The following is a 23902-nucleotide window of genomic DNA, read 5'->3' as shown; positions in this document are numbered from 1 at the left end:
TAATAAGATAGCAAACATATTCATGCAGATCCATAGATCTAGTTTAAACCGTGGCTCTGTTAACTGGCTTTTCATCTCACAGTGTATATGATCATTTGTCAGGTAAAACTAGAAAAAAACAGCATTTAAAATGTTTCTGTTAATGATCATCATTTTCCATATTTAATGAAAAATTATGTTGTCTTTTTTAAATTTTCCTGTAAAAGCTTTACAGAAGACCTTAACATTCTCATAAATCTTTCCATTCTTGAAAAAAGTTGGTAGACATTTATAATGAATTATCTTTTAAAAGCAGTGGAAGATAAATGCTGATGTTAGGATGTGATTGCTTAATTTTTTTTCAGCTCCTAGATTTATCCAAACTTGTGTGCTTTCAGTCAGACTCTAGGTTTTGCTATGCATTCTTCTTTGGACAGTTTCTAAAATGTCTTTTTCCTTTTAAGGCACTTTTACAGACATTCACAAAATGGATTAAATGGGAAATCCTGAATTCAGTTAATACACAAAGTGAGTGTGCTGAACTTTACATTTGCAAGTTTCTATTTATTAAAAATTATACAGTATTGGCATAAAACTTTCTAAACTTATCAAACTATCCTTCCTGATAATACTGTGAGAAGGGAGTTCAAACTATGCTAAAGAAAATCTTTCTATCACAGAAGTTTTGATGGGCTTCATAGATTATCAAAACCAACTTCTGATATATATTTGCAAAAGTGTAATAAATAAATCATGTGGGAACAATCTACATTTTAAAGCAAGAAAGGCGTGTATCATTGCCTAGCTTTCTCTTCACCAGGAAGTCTTATGCAAATAACATCCCTAGTTCCAAAAGTAGCAATCTTAATACACTTAAGTTAAAAAAAAAAAACTTTCAAAGGACAGAGCTCTGTTTTAAGAATGTGTCTGAATAATGAAGTCTTGTGAACACATACACTTTATGCTTGGTTTTGTTAATGAGCAGAGATATGAAAATGCTATCTGGTGGGCAATAAACAGTTCTGCAGCACCTTAGAGACTAACAAAAAATGCTGATGGTAGATGTAGATGGACAGTACTTAGTACATTACTCATAAGCATGTGCATTGCTACTATCAAGTTCACTGGCCAAATTTAACCCTGCTGTCAGCACGTGCAACTTCACTTTAGTCAGTGGGCTGCATTTGGCCCACACAGAGAAGCTGAATAGTAGTTCTCAGAGTGCAAAAAGCAGTGCTGCTCTAGGGAAGTGAAGCAGCCAACCTGCACTTCCTGCTTTGCTGGAGATGAGGCGCTAACAAGAGTCGGCAATGAGCCCCTCTGGGTCTGGCCCCTCTCTGCCAGGGGCTCTGTCCTCGGTTGTGTCCTCCCTTGGGAGCACAGAGCCTGGCCGGAATCCCAATCAGTCTTACTATTTCTGTAGCCCCTAGGGGCCCAGTTATATTGGGCGCTAGGACCTGTGCAAAGCCAAATGAAACCACGACTCCTCCCTATTCCCATCGAGTGTGCAGACTGAAGGGGTAATCCTGACCCCATTACAGTCAAGGGCAAAATTCCCCGTGGACTTCACTGTAGAGATCCCTCTTATTAGTCTCCCACCCACATCTCCTCTTGCCTCAGATGCTGGCGGGATCCTCGCACCCCGTGCCCAGGCAAAAGGCCCCCCTGACTTCCCAGTCAGGAAGCATTGCCTCTCCCGGGGAGCGGCCGCGGCCGAGCACAGGAGTTGGGGGCTGTGTCCCTATTTGTCCTGCAGAAAAAGAGAAGGCGAACGAGGTCTCCCGTGAGTCCCTCCCCTGTGCACGGGGCACAGACTCGGTGCACGAATCCCCCCTCCGGGTCTTGAAGGAGGGTACTTAATGGGCGCCAAGCTCCTGAAGTGCACTGGGACGTCAGCGCGTTTCCAACCTGGAGCGAGCGCACTGAGCAGGGCGAGGGACTGTGTCGGAGCCTGGCGCATAGGCAGCCACGGCAGGGTGGGTCAGACTGGCAGCTCCCGCTCCCGGGCCTATACAGCGGCAGTCCCTCGCCCCCAGTGGGGTACGAGCAGGAGCCGCCGGAAGCTCAGCCCCCTGGGGGCGCAGTGCCAGCCCTGCCACTCGCCTTCTCCGAGCCCCACGCATCCCACGTCGGCCTCACTGGCTGGCTGTGCCATTGAAAGGGAATAAGCCCCCGCTGGAGGGGGAGAGGGTGGCGGGGGAGGGATGAAGCAGAATGAGGCAAACTTACTTGGGGTTGGAGGAATTCCAATAGATCGGGTCTAAAACTATCGATCTGGCCAATGCAGTTCTGCATAAAACCATCACAGCTCCCCAGCAGTACTTCCAAAGGGAGGAGGCGCCCCGCCGCTCAGCCATGGTCAAAAGCGGCTCCAAGTCCCTTGCCGAAACCTCGCCAACTCCTCCGTACGGCTCCCCGTACCTGCTCGGCGGCTGGACGCCCGGTATCCCCAACAAGACAGATTGGCCAGAAACAACCCAACACCCCCACGCGCGAGAGCTGCAAGCCGCGTCACTGAGTCAGAGGTGCCCCAGGCATGTCGGAAATGCTCCTGCGAGATACGAATCCAGCCCCCTCCGAAGGAACACCCCCGCCGCCACCAATGCAAGCGCCTCAGTCCTCCCTGCTCGTCGGGGGCTCCCAGCGGGCTCGCAAGACGCCACTCAAATTGCCAACTCCGCTTTGGATCCAGTGCGCCATGCACGGAGGTCGCGTACAATAAAAAAACCGAGAAGAACTGGAGGTGGGGGCGAGCAAAGGGGAGAAAGGACCCGGCCTCGGCCAGAAGGATTCCCCCTGGGTCTTTGGCTGCGCTCCTGGTCCCCGCCGCGTGCAATCCGGGCGGCCCCCCGGGCAAGGATGGCGAAGGGAAGCTTCGCTGTATAAATCCACTTCGAGGATCAGCTGCTCCCGAAGCCGCCTCCGCGGGGTTCCATTCCCACGCCGGTGCGGGGACTCTGGCCCCGCTCTGAGCAAAGATGGGGGCGAGAATGGGAGGGGGCTCTCGCCGTCAAAAATCTTCCCCTTCTTCTTGCTTCTTCCCAGGCGCGATGTGCAGTGCGTGCCCAGCGCCGGGTGGCAAGCGGGCAGACCCAGACAGGAGTCCCCTGGCTTGGATGCCCCCTGCTGCTGCTGCTTGCTGCTGCTGAGTAGGTGGCTTGTGCGTGTGTGAGACAGAGGGAGGCAAGGAGAGAGCGATAGAGGCGGGCAAGCTGCAGCTTTTCCCTCCTCTGCTCCTTCAGGCTCCGAGGCGCTGCTGCTGCTGCCGCTTGGAGTCTTCACTGAACGAAAGTAACCGCTCCTATGCTGTCATAGCAATATAAACTCAGCCCATCCTCCCCTCCAGCCCGCGCTCATAGGGCTGCTGGCGGAGAGGAGGCTCTGGTTGGGCGCCGCGTTTGTCACTTACACACCTCAGCCCCCAACATTCGGGCTTCGGGTGGGGCCTGGTGTGTGACAGGTGATCCCCTGAAAACCCTCTAATAGTCATACTGTGAATCATATGAACAATACTAAAAAGCCCACCGATGTTATTTTTAATGCCATAATACTATTAGGCGAGGAGACTCCAGCCACCTTTCCATCCGATTATAGTATGAAACAACAAAAAACTTTTTACACATCATGTCGCAAAGGCTTGAACATTGTTTATGGCTGCGAGGTACGGGCAATGTTATACCTGGGATAAAAAGGATCAAGGTGGAGTGTTTTCCTTTCTGCATCCAACCTGTATTTTCGGAGTAATTATATTTTCTGACTCGGTGCTTGCTGACTTTAATTACATTTCGCGATGAGAATCACTGTTATGGAACTTCACGTCAAGTTTATCCTAAGAAGCTCCATCTAGTAATTTAGTGATGGAGTTAATGAAAGAAAGCTCTGTCCTCCCTCCTCTTCCAGCTCCCCCATTTTTATATTCTCAGTCGGTTTTTTTCTCGCCATCCCGTCACGTTCACCTAAGCATTTCCCACGGGGGCTCTTAATTACAGATTTCAACATTTATTTTGTTACAAAATAATTAGCCACGGACCGTCCTAAATAAACAGGATTTGGAAATGCAAAGCCACTTCAAAGAGCTGAGGAGCCTGACTTTGCAACAGATAATTAGAGACTCTCAGCTTGGGCGTGAATTTCCTCGCCCTTCCCTGTTTGTCGCTCAGTTTAGAACTTTCTTCACATTTGTTAGGATGAGGGTTGTTCGGTCAATACTCCTCTCCAGATACTGTGAATCTCAACAGCACTGGGCAACTTTTTGCAACCAGGCAAGAAATGGCAAATGAGAGTCACTGCTGGCTGTTTCCTTGGGGTCAGACTCCCCCATAGGTCCCTTTAGACAGGGCTCAAAAAGAGCAAATCCGATCGAAAAGAAAGAGGAAAGAGGCAACAAAAATAAAAACGGAGTAGGTGGCCGCGGAAGCCTTCAAACGCGAGCGTTTGCACACACTGATAGTTTCTCGCAGCCCTGGAGAGAGAATTGGAACGTGCAGGTCTGAGAAGCCCTTGTGTGATTCCACAGAACCACAGCTCCCACTAGCGGCGATTTGTTCAACCGGCTTCAATATGAAGCAAAACGGATCTGCACGGGTCTAATCCCACTCCTGTGTCTCTTTTCCTTTTCTCCCTAAAGCCTACAGCTATTTCCCCCCAGAATGTAACAACAATAAAAACCCTAATCCGTCGAATGTTAGGAATTGTTTGGAGTGGAGTGATTCAGAATGATGTTGATCCCAAGACTAAATAATAGTAAGTAACTCATAAACAGTTGTTATAAGTAACTCATAAACAGGTTTTTTTTAAATCAGGTAAATTGCCAAATTTCGTCAAATAGTTCTATTCTCCCAAATCCACAAATAAGTTAGAGCCCTGTTAACTCCGCTGTTCTTTTCCTGACTTGAAATATAATCATCGCCCCCCGTTTAAATGACAAACAGAAAAGATGTGAACAAGCCCATTCTCAATAATTTTATTCCAAGAGAAAATATTTCTAAAAAATCAGTATTGTTCATTCTATTTGCACTCAAACAGGAAAAAAAGATCTTATAAAGGAAAGAAGCTGCCATTTTAATTTGATTTCTTTTGGAGAAAGTGGCTCCAATTCCTCTTTTTACTAATTTTGTGAATCAGGCTTCACAGACGTGTCTGGCACAGAACACTCAAACCTTTAACTACACAAGGAAAAGGAACTTTTGATGCCTCGTGGGTTGTGTGAATTGCATATGGTAATTCTCTAATGAAATCTACAACTCAAGGAAGAGGGGAAATCAGTTTGTTTTTTACACAAAACATCGAATATGCCCTAAGTAAACTATTAATTAAATTTAATTTACAGGGTAGTCAGAATTGCAGATTCGGCGCCGCAATTAGCTAGAAAAGGGTTTGAATCCCAGGATGGGATCCTAACAGAGTTTGTATATTATACAGGCCCTCGTCAGTCGGAGTTTGCGGGTTGGTGTTTAATCATTACTTTAAAAAAAAGAAATTGTGTGATTTGTATCCCATAGTGAGCCAATATAAACAGTGCGTTTGATCAATGCTTCTATCAACAGAGAAGTGTAAAGTAGACTAAACTCTCTATTTTGTTATGTTCTTACTGTTGTTTGGTTTGAAGCGAAAGGTTAGGGAGTGGTGTTCTGTAAAAGCTGTGAGTAAACGGTGACCTCTAACTCTCTGTATCCTTGTTTTAAGTAATCCAGAGGAAATGAAGAGCTCTGCATTGTCTGAAAATATCCTTTAGCAGCTAAAAATACTTGCAACACATCACATTTTGAGCGCCCAGAGATTAATCACGTGTCTACGCAAATTAAATTGTTTTAGCTCGTCTTCAAAACAAAACAATGCCTATTTAAAAAAAACAACAACCTTTTTTTGTATAACTAACCATCGCATGGTGCTCTCTTTCAGTATTTTTATGAGACAATATATAGGAGACTTTTAAGTTCAAAAAGTCATATGCGAGATACTGATATATTGATTGATTAGTTATTTAAAAAAATATTGCCGATAACATTTTATTTTTCCCTAGCGGCGATTTCAAATTATTTGAGAATAGCGATATTTTTCTTTCAGCAGCGAGGCGTAATTTTCCAAGTCTGAGAGGCTGCCTTGCCCAGAAGTGAAATTCAGTGCAAGCGGGATCACACTCATAGCGGCTGTGTGTTTTATAATGGGGCAGGAAACTTTCCCGGCTATTCCATAGACTGTTGCCCATGAATGTCCGGATCTTGAGTGGTTACTTGGCCCTATTTACTTCTGTTGCGTTCAACACTCCCTGGGATCGCGCCCTCTCTTTTCTGGTTTACCTCGGTACAAACCAGAAATCGCATATTTTGTAAAAGATACAAAAGTTGAGCTATACAAAGCTACAGGAATCGCTTCTTTAACGAAGCTTTTTTTTTTAAAAAAAAATCAAAAGATCGGGAAGTTTGTGACCGGGAATAGGATTATATACCCAAGGTTTCACATTGCATCGAAAACATAGGTTTCCCCCCTGTTTAAATTCTGAGGATGAAAGCTCGATCTTCCGCGGAAAATCATGGTATAGTTTGGGGGCCCGATCCTGATTGCCCAGCATAAACCTTGCTCCCGTTGTCGGTGTGGGGTTTGTGTGAGCGAAGAAGAGGATCCGCCCCATCAGCTGGTGCAGAAAAAAGGTACAAGGAAGAGAAAATGCTACTCGTGTTTAGCTTGTGCAAGAAGCAAACAAAAATAGAACGATTGGATATGCGCTCTAGAAAACTTTATTTCCTTTTCTCAGGCTAGCCACAGAGCAGAAACTAGAGCTTTGTCTCTGAATAATTCGGTTCCCGCTTCCCCCCAGATCGTGGTGAGTACATAAACATTGGCTTTGATCCTATCCCCACTGCAATCTTTAACAAAACTCTCATTTAGAGGAAGCCGAATCACCTCCCCTCAATTCACTAATCCCCCATTTTAAAAGGAGGGAAATCCTAATATTTTAAGTGCAAAATCCCACCCTCATTTGTCACTACCTGTGGCCAAAAATAGCCACAATGAATAGCCACTTAATAAAAAAGACAGAAAAAATGGATAATTGATGCTAACGGTTTTAAATGGATTATTTATTGTATGTGTAAGGCCAAACCTGCTGAGCACTGACCAAGGCATCACTCAAAATTTAACAAGATGAATTTTCCATCTTTCTGACACAGTGACTATAGATCTCAACTATTAAATGAATTTGTCTTTTTTCTGTCTCTGTTTTATAAATGAGAGCCGTTTTGGCTCCTTATGTGTGTCCCCCCTTCCTTCCCCCATGTTGTTTCCTTCTAAGTGCTACCACTGACAAAATGCATTCTGTAAAACCTGGCAGTGAAGAGTTTGGCCAGTGCTTTTCAGAACTATATTTGAATTGATTTAATACTGACTCTTCTTAGCTCAGGTACTGGCCCGGAAAGGAAATTTAAAAAAACACTCAAGCATAAATAATTATTTTCTGAAGTCTCTGGTTGGGGGCAAGGGAAAGAACCAGGGAGCAAAGTTTCAGCAGCCTTTTAAAGGGGTGTATGTCTACTCACACAGAACTGATCACTGAGCTAGTATAACCATTGGTCATTCCAGGGAGATGGCAGTCATTTGACTATCCACTACAGGGACATTAAAAAGGGGCTCTGCTCTTTTCTCTTCACTGCCTTGAAAATTAAGCCCTCAACTACTGTCACACAAGCACATGAAGGAATTTAAAAAGCAGTCTGTATCATGGAGACATAGAGGCCTGGAAAGCTATGAGAAGAGCAATTCTGATTTCTCTAGCTGCAGAGCTCTCAGGGCTGGGCACTGTCCCCTCTTCCTGGCTTTCGCTGTCATGGATAAATGCAACCTCCACGCTTACTTCAAAAAGAATTGCCAGAGCATACAAATTGGAGCGTGTGTTTCCTATTTGGTTTGAATTTCTCCACTGCACTAAAAGTGTCCATTAAAGAAAGTGGCAAAACTCCTATGGAGTCCCGTAGTGCAACATCAGGCACTCATGGGGGAGAGGCAATTGTTTTCCTCCCCTAAAGGGACAAAGAAGGAATCATGGTATAGGGAGGTGAGGACTGTTGCACCATCACTCAGTACTTTTAAATGGTTAAAACACAAGGTAAGATTAAGGGGTGGTTTACTGTAAGTGCATATTTTTTCTCTGATTTTTAAAAAGTTGTTTGAATCTATGGGTAGGGTAGCAGTACTTGTTTATTTCACCCTATTTATGTTAGAAAACAAAGATCCAACAGACATTTCCTGAAAAGCAGGGGTAACCATGACAAGCACAGATTGTTAGAGAGTGCACAGCCTCTGTTAGTGAGAAACAATGAAATAAGAGCATATGAAATAGCATACAGAAAACAGCAGATGATAGTATTTGGGGCAAATGAATATGTAAGGGGGAACAAAGGGGAGATGAGTGATGGTTTTTCCCCCCAGAAAGCATGCTCACAACTGATTCCTGAATTAAATGCCTTGAAGTGTAGTGTCACTGCCTTTATAATATGGGTAGGTAGGGGCTTTGGTCTATTACTTATTGACCAAACTGTCTCTGCAGGCTTTAGGGGCAGCAACTCTTCATAACAGATGTCAATTTTCATCAGCCTAATGAATATGGAAGTATAGTTTATGGTAACAGCAAAAGAAACTTCTATTCTGATTTTGAAGATTTGTTTGACTCTATGGCTAGGGTAGCAACTCTAATTTATTCCACCCTATTAATTCCAGATTAGGGATGTAAGAGTGTAACCATTTAAATGGTTAACCGATAATCATTGTACCAGTTTTCATTATGGTTATATTCTTTGCAGTGCATGCCAGCTCTTGGACACCATCCCTGCTCCTGTGGAGCCGGCTGCTGCCCCACGTTGCAGACTCTGCAGTAAAAATCCTCCTAGTAAGATTTTTAACTGTTACTATAACATTTTAGATAAACATCCCTATTCTACATGCAACAGATATCACCTGAAAAGCAAGATTAAGAAGGGACCTCGAGATGTCATCGAGTCCAGTACCCTGCCCTAATGCAGGACCCAGTACTGTCTAGACCATCCCTGATAGATATCTGTCTAACCTGCTCTTAAATATCTCCAGAGATAGAGATTCCACAACCTCCCTAGGCAACTTATTCCAGTGTTTAACCACCCTGACAGTTAAGTTTTTCCTCATGTCCAACCTAAACCTCACTCGCTGCAGTTTAAGCCCATTGCTTCTTGTCCTATCCTCAGAGGCTAAGGAGAACAATTTCTTTCCTTCCTCCTTTTGACACCCTTTTAGATACCTGAAAACAGCTATCATGTCCCCTCAGTCTCCTCCTTTCCAAACTAAACAAGCCTAATTCTTTCAGTCTTCCTTCATAGGTCATGTTCTTTAGACTTTTAATCATTCTTGTTGCTCTTCTCTGGACCTTCTCCAATTTCTCCACATCTTTCTTGAAATGTGGTGCCAAGAACTGGACACAATATTCAAACTGAGACCTAATCAGCGCAGAAGAATGGCTTCTTGTGTCTTGCTCACAACACACCTATTAATGCATCCCAGATTCATGTTTGCTTTTTTTTGTAAGAGCATCACACTGTTGATTCATATTTAGCTTGTGGTTGACTATGACCCCTAGATCCCTTTCTGCAGTACTCCTTCCTAGATAGTCACATGTGTCTAGACTACTGTTTTTTTCTGAAAAAACTTCCCCTGCATTTAGACTGCCACCGCGCTTTTGAAATAAAAGCGAAAGAACGTGGCATTTTTTTTAACCATGGTAAACTTCATTTTAAGAGGACGAACGCCTTTTTTTCCGAAAGTGCTCTTTCGAAAAAAGGCATTCTTGAATGCAAACAGGGCTTTTTTGAAAGAGAACATCCAGACTGTCTGGGTGCTCTCTTTCGAAAAAGCGGCTCGCTTTTTTGAAAGAAGTGGTTGCAGTCTAGATGCTCTCTTTCGCAAGAGGCTTGTAGACTAGACCTAGCCTATGTGAGATTGATTGTTCCTTCCTAAGTGGGATACTTTGCATTTGTCCTTATTAAACTTTATCCTATTTGCCTCAGACCATTTCTCCAGCTTGTCCAGATCATTTTGAATTTTGACCTTATTCTCCAAAGCAGTTGGCCTTATCCTCCAAAGCAACCCCTCCCAGCTTCATATAATCCGTAAACTTAATAAGTGTATTCTCTATGCCAATATCTAAATCGTTGAAGATACTGAACAGAACCAGTTCCAAAACAGATCCCTGTGGAACCCCACTTATGCCTTTCCAGGAAGATTGTGACTACTCTCTGTATTATCAGATCAACAATGTATGTTGCACGCTACCTATATGCATGTGGACACAAGGATGCCCCATTCCTATCAAATATTCAGTAAGGTAACATGTTCAAATCAAAGGCTGAAGTGGCTTAAACAGGAGAAATCAGCAATCCTTTTCCACTAGATGAGAAATAACCCTCCAAAAGAAAGTAAAAGTCAATGAGAGAGCTGAAATTTATAATCCTGACTTCAGCACAGTTCAGTGCTACTTAATGCAATAACTCCTTAACTTTTTACTAAGTATGCCCACCAATTGTCATTTTTTTGCTAGGCACTGAGAGTTCAAAGTGGGGGAGGGGGAGGGCAAAATAATAGGCAAGTGTTCTCTTTCACCAGGGCTGCTGTCTCCTTTTCTCTCTGCCAAGACTACACTGATCACCTACAGCAGCACCCTAACCTCCCTATCCTTGTCCAGTGCAGAAGGAACACCCTGTGGAGTGGATAGCAAGCTTGCCCCTCACATCCTGCACTAATGGCTCCAGTTCAGTGCAACCTGGACTTCAGGGTTCCTTGGCCCAGCCAACTCATCCCTTATGCAAGAGGTGGGCAGGCCAAACATGAATAGAAATGCAACCCCATATGCCAGGTTGCAATACTTAGAGCAGGAAAATCAGGACAGAAACCAACAATCTCCAGTCCTCCCTTCTGACCCATGCTCACAACCCATGTACAACTTTCCCAGGACCATCCTTTGGGAAATACTAACTTGGATTAATAATCTGATCAGTTTAATTCTTTCCCGAAGTGTTACAGAATTATGTATTCACTACAAATACATAAGTATTTTATTAGGTACAAATATCAGGGAGGAAGGCAGAGGCTTCAATCATTTGTGACAGGATATCGCAGAAAAACTTTTTGAGTCTTCAGTATTGACCTAGCAGAGTTACCATTCTTTTAGTGGCAAGAGAAAACACGTACAGGTTGCACTTCCCTGAACCAGGACTCTTTGGTCTGGCAACATTTATGGGAGGATGAAGTTTGGCAGAAGCAGCCCAGCCAGGGCCACTATAGCGGGTCAGAGACTGCATGCTGCCCAGCAAGAGGACCAGGGCTGTGGAACACTTGGGTGACGTGGGGACAGGACTGCAGCAACCTGGCAGGGGCAGCCTGGCCAGGCCGCAGCAGTCCAATTTCAGAGTTGGGGCTGCGGCAGTCCGGATGACAACGACACAGGAGCTGCATGCCACCTGGGAGCAGGGCCAGAGCTTTGGCAGCCCAGCCAGGAGTGGGGCAGCCAGGTCGGGGTCAGGAGTGGGGACTGCCAGCAGGCAGCCCAGCTGGGGTGGAATAAGCTAGAGGCAAGAAGGAGTGGAGGGCTGGGAAGCCATAGCAGGGGACCTCCCCTGGTCTGGCAGATTCCCTCCTCTACTGTAACATGTAGAAAGATGTGAAACCTATTTTGAGGCGGGGGGGGGGGGGGGGGGGGGCTGGACACCGTCAGAGGAAGGATGACAAAAGCTATCATCTGAAGAAAATAGTTAATGAAGTGTGAAATGACTAAATTGCTATCACGTTCTAGACAAAAAAAATATTTCAACTACAAATCTGCATTAGCTTAGAACAGGAGAGGAAACAAAATACATAGGTCTGTTTAAGTATTGATTTTTTAATAGCTTGTTTCTTTATATAGGGAACAAAGGGAAGTTTTATCTTTTAGAAATACAGGTATCAGTTGAGTTTTTAAATAAAACCTGATGGTTGCTACAGGTCATGTACATTTTTTGGTTTCAGTTTGCGTGTTTATTCATTAAGCAACACTATTTCTGTAACATTTTATCAAGACAAATTTAAGTACAAGTACTGTTGTAGATATAAAATATCTTCATGCTTATTGTGACACTCAGTGCAATGAAGAAAGTGTCACTGTGCACCTGACTAAGTTCTAGACAAAGACCGCTGCATTCTGCTAGTGACACATTCAACCTGCAGCATTTTATTTATCAAATCCACAGAAACAGATCTGGTGAAGTAACAGGAATTCTTTCCTAGTCTGGAAAACTTTATAATGCTCATTCAACAATTACAATCTTTCATTTTAAAATATTCACTATAGATGTTGTAATATCAATACGAATAATGAATAAGAATTTTAGAACTGGACACTAAAGTAACTGAAATTTCAGCGGAATTACATATAAAAAGGGCTCATATATATATTTTCAATCTGTGTATTCACTGGTCAGAATAAAACCTGTATATGTATATAAATGGGTAACATTCAGGATGTTGCACATGAACAGCTGCTTTGTGCCTAAAACAATATATTTAAACAGAACTTAACTTCTGCTTTCCATTACTTTGCCAGTGTGCTTGCCCTTCAGTTAAAAAAAAAAAAAAAAAAAAAAAAGAGAGAGAGAGAGACACCTTATTTTTCCCCTCCTAAATCTATCAGATCCATTATATATGGTGATGACCCTAAATTATAAACCGTATTATATAATGAGGCAAACTCAAGGGCATTAAATACTAATGTACTTCTCTGGGTTCAGTAAGCTAAACAAGCCAAAGTAAGTCTCTCTCGAATAAAATCAATATTTAATGAAAATAGCAACAGCCCTTAATATACAAAACTGTGGGTTTTATTGTGTAATCCTTGCATTCGATGTAATAAAAGCAACATTTTTTGAAGTGAACTTAAAAAAATACCATTGTATTTTTGAATTTATGAAAGTGAACTGCCCCCCTTACTGTAGTTATACAAATGTGCTAAAAAAACTACTTAAACATATGAATTTAAGACTTTACTTTATTCAGCAAATTGGTTTATTTACACAATGGTGAATGCTGGTTGAATTTTGTCAATGTAAATAAAAACAATCGAAGAGACAATACTGAACTCTCAATTTCTCCATATATATACTCAGAGCAGAATTGACCAACTGTTTCCTTACCTGTATCAGGAACATCAAGCGCAACAGTGGGACAGTATCATAGGACACTGATTTAACAATAAACCAAAGAGGTCCAGTAATACTTTGGGAATTTACTGATGCGTGTACTAACTTTTTTGTTATTAAAAGTCAGCAAAACCAGCACGAAATTCGGTCTAATGTCAGAGTATAACTCTGAGATCAGTAGGTCAGTAAAAACCTTATCAGATCATACACAATTTATAAAGTGACCCAATCTGCTTCAAACCACTATTACTGAAACAAAATGAATGAGAACAGATTACTCTCTAAAAGGCAACCGTGATCTGATAAGGATTTAACTTAATGGAAGTTTAAAAAAAATATTAAGAATTGCAGAGCACAGCCCCTATTAGAACAAGCTAACTTTCCAGACTTAAAAAAAAAAGACCAAAAAAAAAATTAAAATAAAAAAAAAAAAAAATAAAAAAAGAGAAAGAAACCACTTCAACATGAAGCTACCATACAAAGTTTTTCTGTTTCGTTTTTCTTTTTTTAAGAGTTCACAGTTCCAATTTAATCCTGGCTCTTTAGAGAGAAAGACAGTTTTGGCCTAGACTTTCCCTTGCCCAGGATCATTTTTTGCTCTTCTTTTTGCTGACGTTGTCTCTCTTGTTCTAGTTTCATCCTCTCCTCATGAATCTTTCTTTGTTCTTCAACAATTTTCAATTGTTCTTCAGCCTGTATATAAAATCAGTAGAATTTAGAATACGTAATTTTCTGTAGTCCCTTTATTAGTGATTTCTAATTCTTTATTTTACATATATTCAGCAAACATAGGGCCCAATTCTGCAAACTCAGATGTGTAACTTCACTCATGTTACAAGTCCCAGTTTCTATTTTCAACACACTTTACAAATACCATGTGTACATATTTCTATGCATTAAAGTGTTAAATATAATGCTGATCCTCTTTTCATTATTAGGGAACTCAACTTACAAAAATGAATATTCTCCTTTTTATTGCACCTCTTTGTGTTTGATAATTTAAAGGGGCTCTATCAATACAGTACAAGCAAAACCTGGCCAAGTTTTCATCCGCTTTCTTTCTTAACCTGTTAAAAGTAACAACTTAAGGTAAAATCGTGTAAGAACTTACAGAGTAAGTTTAATGGATGGACTCAGGCATAAAGTTATTTCTGTCTATTTGAATTACCAATGAATGAAAAATTAGATGAAGAACTTCTGTATTATCAGGTTTTTATTTTGTTCATTTCACAGTATTAAGCATATAGTTTGTGTGAATAATTTCATCTGTGTGTGTAGTTCTTTTTCCATAAAGTGACAGAAAAACAAATGTGGTTGTAAACCCACAAAAACTGAAATGAGATTTTAAACAGGTGTACATCAAGCAGCCAGTTTTACATAGGTCTTATCTACAAAAGAAATCTGTCTTGGTTTAAATAAGCATGTGATTTTAAACAATTTAGTTAAACTGCTGCAAAACCCGTATGTGACCCGGCTTATTTTGTATTATTTCAAACTGATCAACCAAAATCAAACTACTCAAATCAAAACAGTCTCGATATAGGCAGGGCTCACCAACTGCGCAGTTCGACGCGCTGCGCGGCTTGTAATCTACTCGCCACGGGTGAGTAGATTATATTAATTGTCAAGCCCTACATATAGGGATGCAATGTTTCTGCACTGATTTAATTAAGCTGGCTTAAAACATACTGATTTACTTTAAACCAGTGAAATTTTCAGAGAGAATCTGCAGTACACGGGCTGACAATGTTCTCCCCACAACTGCACATTGGAATTTCACTTCTGTCACACATGCTTAAAGGCAGGGCTCGACAAATAATGCAATCTACTCACCTTTGGTGAGTAGATTGCAACCCGGAAGAGCCGGGTTTGGGCGATCTGCACATGCGCAGAATGATCTGCGCATGTGCAGATCGCCGGACAGCATGGCTGGCAAGCGGGACTCGCCGCGGTTCAGCGAGCCCTGCTTAAAGGTATTTATCAGTCAAAACCTGAAAGGATACATTGGGAGGTGGAAAGCAACTGTTTGCCATCAAAGTCAAGGGGAACATTCACACTGATTTCAATGAGAGTAGGATTGGATGTTAAAAAAAAATAAAATAAAAAAATCTTACCTAGCACATCAGACAATAGGATTTGAACATGTCTACATTAAACTTCACTTCTACCTACCAGTTTAGCTTGTGCTTCTGCAATTTTTCGATTATTCTCTTCTAATATTCGCTCTAGTTCCTCACGTTTTGCACGCTCTTCCTCCTAAAGTGGAGGACAGGGTAAGATGTTAGAGAAGTAAAATACTCATTTATATGTCTTCGCTAGCCTTCCTCAGAATTCTTTTGTGAACTGACTTACGGGGCAGCTTTACAGCCACCTACTTTGTCTCAAGAGTAAATTGTGCAGCCACTAAAATTGGTCTCGAGTACTAATTTAAATCATCCCTCCCAGTCCAAACAGCAACCAACTAAACCCTCCCTAATCATAGATTCCTGACTGTTTATTACTAGTATTTTAATACCACACAAATGAACAAGGACAACTACAAAAACTGGATAGTATTTATCAAATTAAAATAGTAATATATAAAATATAAATAAAGTGAATAGTTTGTCTCACCAATTAAGTATACCTACGTATTCTTTACCTATACTCCTTTAATCAGCATTAAAAGTTGAATATTTACTGTCTTGTCCAGTGTCCTGCAGAGTGTGCTCCTCGGCTGCCATACGCGCCAGCTTCCTCTTTAAAATGATTTGTACTGTTAGCTTGGCAATACCTGCATCAGCAGCTCAACCATTTATAAAGAAACAACATACAAGGAAGGCTGAGCTGAGGAATGCAGATGTTTATGATAAGAAGGAACAAAAATATGTAAATCATTCCTAAGGCAAACAATTAATAAGAAAAATACATTTACTGTTAGTGAAAAATACAAATGGTAATCCATACTTCATGGAACTAAGGGCTTCTTTCGTAGGGAAAATGATGGACTTAGCATTCAGTATTTTGACAATTTTAAGACAGCTTAAACTGTCATCTACAGTTTGAACTGGAATTCAGGAGTCCAGGGAAGGCATAATCAGGAAATAGAGCCTTATAAATTGCTGCTTCCTTGGTGAGTTTAATAAAAACAAATATGAAGAGTGCGTGAAGGTTTTTGAGGTGCTTCAGTTCACATAATAAATATCCAAATTATTTTAATATTTGGAAGATTTTATATCAGCCAGATGTTTGTGTCTGTGTAAAAAAAAAGTTAATAGGAAACAAAACAAGCATATGAAGAAAAAACTTCTTATGAAGACTAGTAATCAGCTACTTAGCGAGCATGCTGTGTTCCAGGAATTGAAGTTTATTTTCCATGGTAGAGCACTGAAGAAACTACTCCGTATCAAACTTCAATATTGGTTTTAAAAAACCTTTTTGTTAATGGTGTATCCATTTAGTCAACTGAAATCCACTATTCACAAACTTTTGCTGAAATTAGTATCTAAAGTAAAAATGTTTCACTTAAAGATGAACTTCGAATTGCACACATGTGAAATTCTGCATATCTAAAGTCTCAGCAATGAGCTTTTATTTCAGAGAGATTATATTGGCAAACAAGTGATGTTCTGCCTGAAAGGGAAAGCATCATTATTAATGGCTTTCCTACTGTAAACTGATCAAGTTTTTCCATTTAAACCAATGGGTAAAAGTAGTACGGAGTGAGAGAGTTAATGGACACACAGTGCTACATAGCTAAATTTTCTATAAGGTTTTAAAAGTTTGACTTTAAATTTTTGGATCCTGGAGTAATTAGTGAAGACAAGCATCAAAGCCTTAGTAGCAAATTACTGTCCCACAGAAAGACGTTTTTCAGCTTTTCTTCCAGCTGCTGATAAAACAAGTCACATGTTTCGCTTGACTTCAGACAAAAACAACCTGCTCCTTAATAAATTCTAGAGGAAAAAAAGGAGTTAGTAGTTACTGAAAAATGGAAATAATGATTTGGAATTAACTCCTTGGTGAAGATGGTGGCTGGGCTTATGTTCAAAGTACAGGAATTAGTCCAATGTATGCTCAAAGAGAATGTTTGTTTTAAAGGGAAAACAGTAAGAAAACCTTCATAAAGACAGGTACTGCAGCTCAGTGCTGGACCCTGCTGTTTTCCTGACTGAAGGCAAAAAGCCTCTTACAGTCTAGGTAAATAAAATGACACAAACGAAGGATACATAATTATAAATTTTAACCCTTTCCCCCCAAATAAGAAAGGTTTGCTGATAAATCCTGCAGCCATGGCAAAAGTTTCAAACAATTCTCAAATATGTAGGTCACTTCCATTAAAATTCAAGTATCCTTGTACAGGTTTTAGGAGAATAACTGTTTAAGTATCAGTGAGCTCCTCTGAATAAGCTAAAAATTAAGTTTCGCAGCAATGCAAGTTTACACGAGAAGGGAATTAGATTTTCTGTATTCCATCTCTTTCTGAACAGAACAGGAGGCACAACCAGAAACTGAAAGTTTTGCCATGGACTGTCTCTACTTTCCAAACGACCGAGCGTTACCTCTCTGGCTTTTTGTGCCGCAAGTTCAGCTTGTCGCTGTCGCTCGAGTTCTTCGAGCAACTGTTTTTCCATGATGCGCTTAGCCTCCTCCACCCTGCGGAGAACTTCTCGTTCAATCTCATCCTTCCGTTTCTCCAGCTCTTCCTCAACACGTTTAGCCACAAGCTCTTCCACTCTTCGAGCTGTCTCTTCTTCTATGAGTTTCTCTTCAATTTCTTGTTGGCGTCTAGAAAGAGAGACATGCAAATTATAATTAAATTAGTTATTAAATTACATTTCATTATTGAAAAGTTTAAATTTACAGGTTGAAGTAGAAGATTGATTTATATATTTAAATGTTTCCCTTTATTCTTTGTTTACACACTACCCATACAAAAATATGTTTTACATTTGGAAGTAAAGGAGTACGATGACGACCACTTATTAGAAAAAAAAGCCATTGCAACATACCATATTTAACCCATCTTACACTTGTTACATTTAAGAACCAAATAGCATTTAAGAACCAAATAGCATTTTGAAGAGCTCAGCAAAAGGATGATTTTGACTCTGAATGTTACTTAAAACAAAGTAACACTAAAACATAGCTATCCAGCTAAAGAACCCATCCTCCTTTCAAAACTCAGAACATTTTCTGTTCTGTTACACGAAGTAATAAAGCACTACCTTACGACCTCCACCTCCAAGGCACCAAACTGATCTCTAACTAAAGCAGAAACAATAAAATGTGTAGTCTGAATAGTCCTAACCTAAAGCTTCCAGGTGCTGTAATCTAGGGCTCCAATAAATTTACCTTATCACATATCAAGTGCAACTGACCTGCTTAATTTCTTTATTTTGGTATTGAGTGTCAAACATAATTGTAGAAAAGCAAAGAGTATCAATTTTGAGTCCCAAATAAAGTAATGTTTTTGAGAGAAAAATCTTTATAAACACAAGTGTGGTTTATTTTTAGTAAGATACAATTTTTTGTTTAAAAAAAGGCTGCTCACCAAATACAATAGGATGCAAAAAAGGTATATTGACTTAACTGTAATCCCATTCAGTTTTTCTGAAGAGTTAAATATTGGGTTAGATTCTATAAATGCTTAATACTTGTTGTAGTGCTTACAACCATGAAGATGAAAAGCCTCCTCATGAAAGCAATGCACTGTAGTAAACATTTGCAGGATTGGGCCCATTCATGAATTAAATATGCAAATGCTAACAAGATGTCCATTTTATATAAAATATTCTACAGATATTCCTTACTGCATATTCAGTATTACTATACTGTATTATTTTTAATCACCCTGGACTTTTGTTTAAATTGAGACTCATGTACACAAGAGAAATACTGACTACAATATGTTTAAAAAGATGCACCTTAATTTATCAATTAGGACCAATAACCAGTGGTTCACAATACAAGACCTAAATTAGTACTGTTTCCAGTCTCTCTTTTTGTTAAAATAGGAATTTCACATGTTATTCACTCAATTATATTTTTAATAGAGCCGGCTTTAATTATTCATAAATTTCAGAAAAAAATTATAAATTTGATAAATTCTGGATTTCCAAATGGATTTTACAAAATAGAAAGGGAATAACCAGCAATCCAAATAACATATTGGAAACTCCGAGGGACTCTTTGAACCCATAAGTCTAACCCCCAATCAAGTCAATTTAGTCTTTCATTCTGCTGATGTAGATTTGGGCTCTTTTTGATGAAACCTTAAACCAAGGTTTTCTGCTTTAAGTGGATATAAAACATGCCATAGCCCATTTCCTCACTCTACTGCACTTTCATTCCAGAAAAAGCGACAAGTTTCTTGCACGCATTATAAAGGGTTTTCAAAGCCTTCAGAAAAAGGTAGAATATAAAACAGCGTTACATTACTCTTTTGGTTGTAACTGTGCTGTAAAATTTGCTTCAAGATAAACCATAGTATATTGGGTGTCAATCTGTACAAATCTGTATTAAAGCCACATAATTTTGTTTTAAATTAAAACAAGTATTTCAGTAATAGAACACATGTAAAGTGCTCACCTTTTAAAATAATATAAACAAATTATATTGTTCTTAAATTAGCATTGCACTGTACAAATCTCACCTCCTCCTACTCCCAGCCAAAACAACTCAAGAAAAAAAGTGACACGAAAAAGCTGTGTTAGAAAAAAACATGAATACGTAGGGGTATTCTCAAATATTTAAGTTCTGTATTAGATCACCATGACAACATCTACATTGATAATTTAATTTCTTCAAGTCAATGTTGTAGATTCTCAAGAAATGGAGGATCAGCCTAGTTTCTTTCTGGAATAAGGTATTTTCTGTAAAGTGTATACTACTTGTAAAATTAGCATCCTCTTCTAACATGCAACATCTTGAGAAACATCAGAAAGTAACAGCATGTTAATTTTTCAGATAAATTATGAGATTAATAGAGTGTATTAGCAGTTCTATGAGAGCTACAAGAAGGAAAATGCTTATGATTCAATGGCTTTGCTGCATAAAAGTTTTCATATGCGTTTATTTGCAGACCTTGAAATTAAGCATCACTGAAACAGGGTAAAGCACAGAGGTCTCCTACATCTCACGATAGTACAGATTCAGAAGGAAGTAATTTTCAATGTATGCTGTTGTTTATCAATCAGCAATTTGGTAAGTGACATATAAGCCAGTATGAAATATGAAGCACTTGATTCTACTAGCTGAGCACAAAATTTAAATGTATTATAGTTTCCTACATTAGTAAAGCCCCAAAGGAATACTACCATCCCCTCCATATTCTACTGCAATCTTCTCCCCAACCATTCCCCCATACCCTACCAAAAGCACAAAAGCTGTTTGTTTGAAGTTCAACACACTTAGATAGCCTGGACAACTAAAGATTCTTGTGTACCTCTGAAATAGTATTTTGACAAACAGCAGAATTGTGTGTGCCTAACAAACTCCTCTTGTAAGAGACTACTTTTTTACTGTTGCTACTCTGATCAAATCCCATATTGTCCCTTGTGATCTAACAAGATCATAAGTCAAAAGTATTCCACCATTTTTCAAAAGATAATTTGAATAGTGTAACAAAGTTGTTTCAGAAAAAATCCTAACACACATGTAGGAATGCCAGATTTTTTTCCTTAATAAGCTCCAGCCTATTCAGGTAACCAGAACTAGAACTGTTGCAAATCAAAGTTTAATGGTAACATGATGATCAATTGCTTGATATAATGATATGTGATATAATGATCTTAAACATTTTCCTTCAATACTAAAACATTACTTTCATCTCTTAAAGAGCCACTGTTGCTTTGGTTAGAGATCAGGCCTTTTTTTTAATAAAAAGTAGATGTCCAATTACTTTAAAATGGTAAATAAGTCACATATATGTTCTTACATATTTGTGTTTGCTTTATAACTCCTTTAAAGTGAATAAAAAAGAATCTGGAACATAACCATTAAGATTCCAAATTGAGAAGAGACTAAACATTTTAAAAATAAACAAAATAGAAACTGAGTTTCTTCCCATTCTAACTACTCTAACTTCACTGTCTTCAATACAATTAAACCTGATTGGCCCCTGTCTAACAGAAGAATCAATGTATCTTCAAGACAAAATATTTCGAAATTTTTCATGTGTGTTATGTAACCCTACATTTGATGATGTCGCTATCAAACTGCACAATACTTTAAAAAAGAAAGTACGTAGTAATATGGAGAGATCAGAATTTCTAACACGTAATCTGTAATTATTTCATTCGTTATGATATTGCTAGAATAAAGAATAAAAACAAAATGCAATTACTTTAGACAGATTACCATTATTTGAGCCTAAGCATTAACTTACAAACTTGGGCTCAAACAGTATTTTTGGTTATTCCCAAGTCAGTATTTTTGCAAAACAGATCCGTAGATTAAGCTGCCAAGTTTAATGACCATTCAAAAAATAAGGATGATTTATTAGAACACCTCATTTAAAGTTTTGTTGGCCTCTGTGATGGAGCAAGAAATCATATCATGTTTTAAAAATAAATAAGGCTGCAAGGGTGAACTATTTAGGAATCTAATCCCAAAGCTAACACAAAATGAAGCAATTACTGTGTGTTTTATGAAATATAGTAAGAGCAACCCACGCAAACACTGAACATGCTAGTTCCTTTCAACTGGGCAACTGTTTCAGGATATGAAGCCTCGCTGATTCAGCACTATAGCAGAGAGAACCTCCAAGCTAGTACGCTTTTGAGTGCTTTCTTTGGAAAGTGTAACACTAGGGCTGCCAGTGTGGGCTAGATTTAACCCTGCATGTTTCATCACAGTCTAATTAAAGATTTAATTGCTGGCGACTCCAGGCCAATCCTGGAGGGTTGGCAACCCTGCACACCACTGCCTTTGGCCAGCTAGGAGCTTCAGCCTAAAGAATAAGCTGCCTGCAAAAAAGGGGAGGGACAAAAGTCTGCCAGTGCTGCCCACAGCCCGAGAGGCGGCCGGGCCCGGGACAGAGGAGGAGACCGATCCGAATGACCCGCTGAATGACTCCTGCACGTTGCAGGAGACGGCGAGATGGATGGGGAGGGAGGGACGGAGGCAGTGGCTCGGGGGTGGGTGTTTTCCAGAGAGGAGGGGCTGGGCACGATTCCCCTCGGATGGCAGCGAGAGGCGGGAGCCGCCGCGCGCCGGGCTCGGAGGGACGAGGCCCCAGGCGGCATCCCCCCCTCGAGACGGGCAACTCACATTTTCCGCTGCCGCTCGAACTCCGCTTTCTTCTCCTCCTCCTCCCGCTTCTGCTTCTCGTCCAGGCTGCTGCGCTTGCTCACCGTGCGCCCGAAGATGTCGATGCGGTCCGGGGGGGACGAGGCGCGCTCCCGCTCGCGCTCCCGGCGGGACGAGGGGGCCGTGTTGGAGCGGGACCGGGAGCGGGACTCGCGGCGCCGGTTCCGCTTGGTCTCCCGGGACTTGGAGCGCTTGCGCGCCCGCTCCTTCTCCCGGGAGCGGGACCGCGAGCGGCTCCGGTTCTTCTTGGTGTGCTTGGAGCTCTTGGTGTGCTTGGAGCGGGACGAGCTCCGGCTGCGGGACCGACCCATGGCGGAGCCACCCCCCGGCCGCCCCGCCCGAGCCTGGACGCTAGCGGCACACGAGAAAGGCGCGAGGGGACGCGCGCATCAGCCTGGTTTGCCGAGGAGAAGGAGCAGGCCCCGGAGGCGGCAGCGAGTCCGGACGGAGACAAGATGGCGGACACAAGCCTGCGGTGACTCGGCTCCTTGCCGCCCCACAATGCACCGCGCACTCCCTCCTCTTACTGACCGCCGGAGAGAGCCGAAGGCGCTCGGCGAGGTTCCGGGCTGAGAGCGGGGAGGGAGGCGGGGAGAAGAGGTCGAGGTCCCCGCGCATGCGCGCAGAACCCTGTGGCAGGCGCGTGGTGTCAGGCTGGATGGTCCAGAGGCGGCTTCGGGCCCAGCCCGCGGGCGCGTGTCGGGGGAGCTGCGCGCCCCCAGCCCTTCCCGTCTGCGTGGGGTGGGGAGCGCGCCTGGTAACCCCACAGCCGCCTCCATGTGGCTGGGGGGGGGGGGCAGCTGAGCAATTACAAGGGGGGGAAATTGAGACAATTTTCATCCCCCCCCCCGCACTCACCGACCAAAGGACTAGCCAGACATTGAGCCTCCCCCCCCCAGCTCTAAATTATTCTCGCTCTGCCCCCCCCCACACCTCCCCAGATCACTGTTGTAGGAGGGGACATTCCCTACCCTGGGGGGGGGCACATGTCAAGGGTGCCCTGCAGCCAGTTCTCTGCCTGGTCTCCCACACACCTTTTGTGGGGGTAGCTGAGTTAGTCTGTACAGGATAAACTTAAAAAACAACAAATGGTCTGGTAGCACTTAATAGACTAACCAAACATGGAGATGGTGTCATGAGCTTTCAGCCCACTTCTTCAGATGACAGGAGTTTTGAGTTTAGGATGTGCGGACCCAAAATAAATAGGGGGTAGGGTAAGGAAAAATAAAAAGGCGGGCAGGAAACTGGGAGCAGAGGGCATGAAAATATTAAAGGGAAAAACAAGTAGGCAGAACTGGCAATCTATAAGCATATGAAGATTGGATAGTTCAAAGGAAGCAGATAAGGAACCAAGGATAGCAATAGATAAGAAGGGTATTAACACAAGAATCTACACAAAGATCTGTTGGCATCTTCATTGAATGTTAGGTGGATAATATCCCAGC

General features: G+C 41.5%; 2 protein-coding genes across 3 annotated transcripts in view; both read right to left on the bottom strand.

Moving 5' to 3' along the window:
- Nucleotides 1–3290, bottom strand: part of EFNB2 (ephrin B2) — a 52822-nt gene extending 49532 nt beyond the window's left edge. The window contains exon 1 of the mRNA XM_006115561.5: nt 2209–3290. Within this exon, the coding sequence (XP_006115623.1) occupies nt 2209–2336 (128 nt within the window). The 5' untranslated portion in view covers nt 2337–3290. The remainder of the gene's footprint in view (nt 1–2208) is intronic.
- Nucleotides 3291–12997: 9707 nt separating this feature from the next.
- Nucleotides 12998–23002, bottom strand: ARGLU1 (arginine and glutamate rich 1). 2 transcript variants are annotated; one of them, XM_075918732.2, is made up of 4 exons: nt 22419–22998; nt 17708–17933; nt 15339–15422; nt 12998–13859 (listed from the first exon to the last, which is right to left on the bottom strand). In XM_075918732.2, the coding sequence occupies exons 1-4, from the start codon at nt 22766–22768 to the stop codon at nt 13695–13697; spliced, it is 825 nt and encodes a 274-aa protein (XP_075774847.1). In that variant the 5' UTR covers nt 22769–22998; the 3' UTR covers nt 12998–13694. The 2 variants fall into 2 exon arrangements, 1 of the variants encoding a protein (XP_075774847.1); XR_012900563.2 differs by having other exon boundaries at nt 13794–13859; nt 15339–15904; nt 22419–23002.
- Nucleotides 23003–23902: the final 900 nt, after the last annotated feature.

The sequence above is a fragment of the Pelodiscus sinensis genome, chromosome 1 (genome assembly GCF_052426305.1).
Source record: "Pelodiscus sinensis isolate ZL-2025 chromosome 1, ASM5242630v1, whole genome shotgun sequence".
Classification (NCBI taxonomy): Eukaryota; Metazoa; Chordata; order Testudines; family Trionychidae; genus Pelodiscus; species Pelodiscus sinensis.
The sequence above is the reverse complement of the archived record's forward strand: the minus strand, read 5'-3'. Positions and strand labels throughout refer to the sequence as shown.

Excerpts from the sequence above, each read along its gene's own strand:
- ARGLU1 (XM_075918732.2), bottom strand. The coding sequence starts at position 22,768 with ATGGGTCGGTCCCGCAGCCGGAGCTCGTCCCGCTCCAAGCACACCAAG. Across the intron at positions 17,934-22,418 it reads TTCGAGCGGCAGCGGAAAAT|ACGCCAACAAGAAATTGAAG; the intron begins GTGAGTTGCCCG and ends CTCTCTTTCTAG. Across the intron at positions 15,423-17,707 it reads CGGCACAAAAAGCCAGAGAG|GAGGAAGAGCGTGCAAAACG; the intron begins GTAACGCTCGGT and ends CCTCCACTTTAG.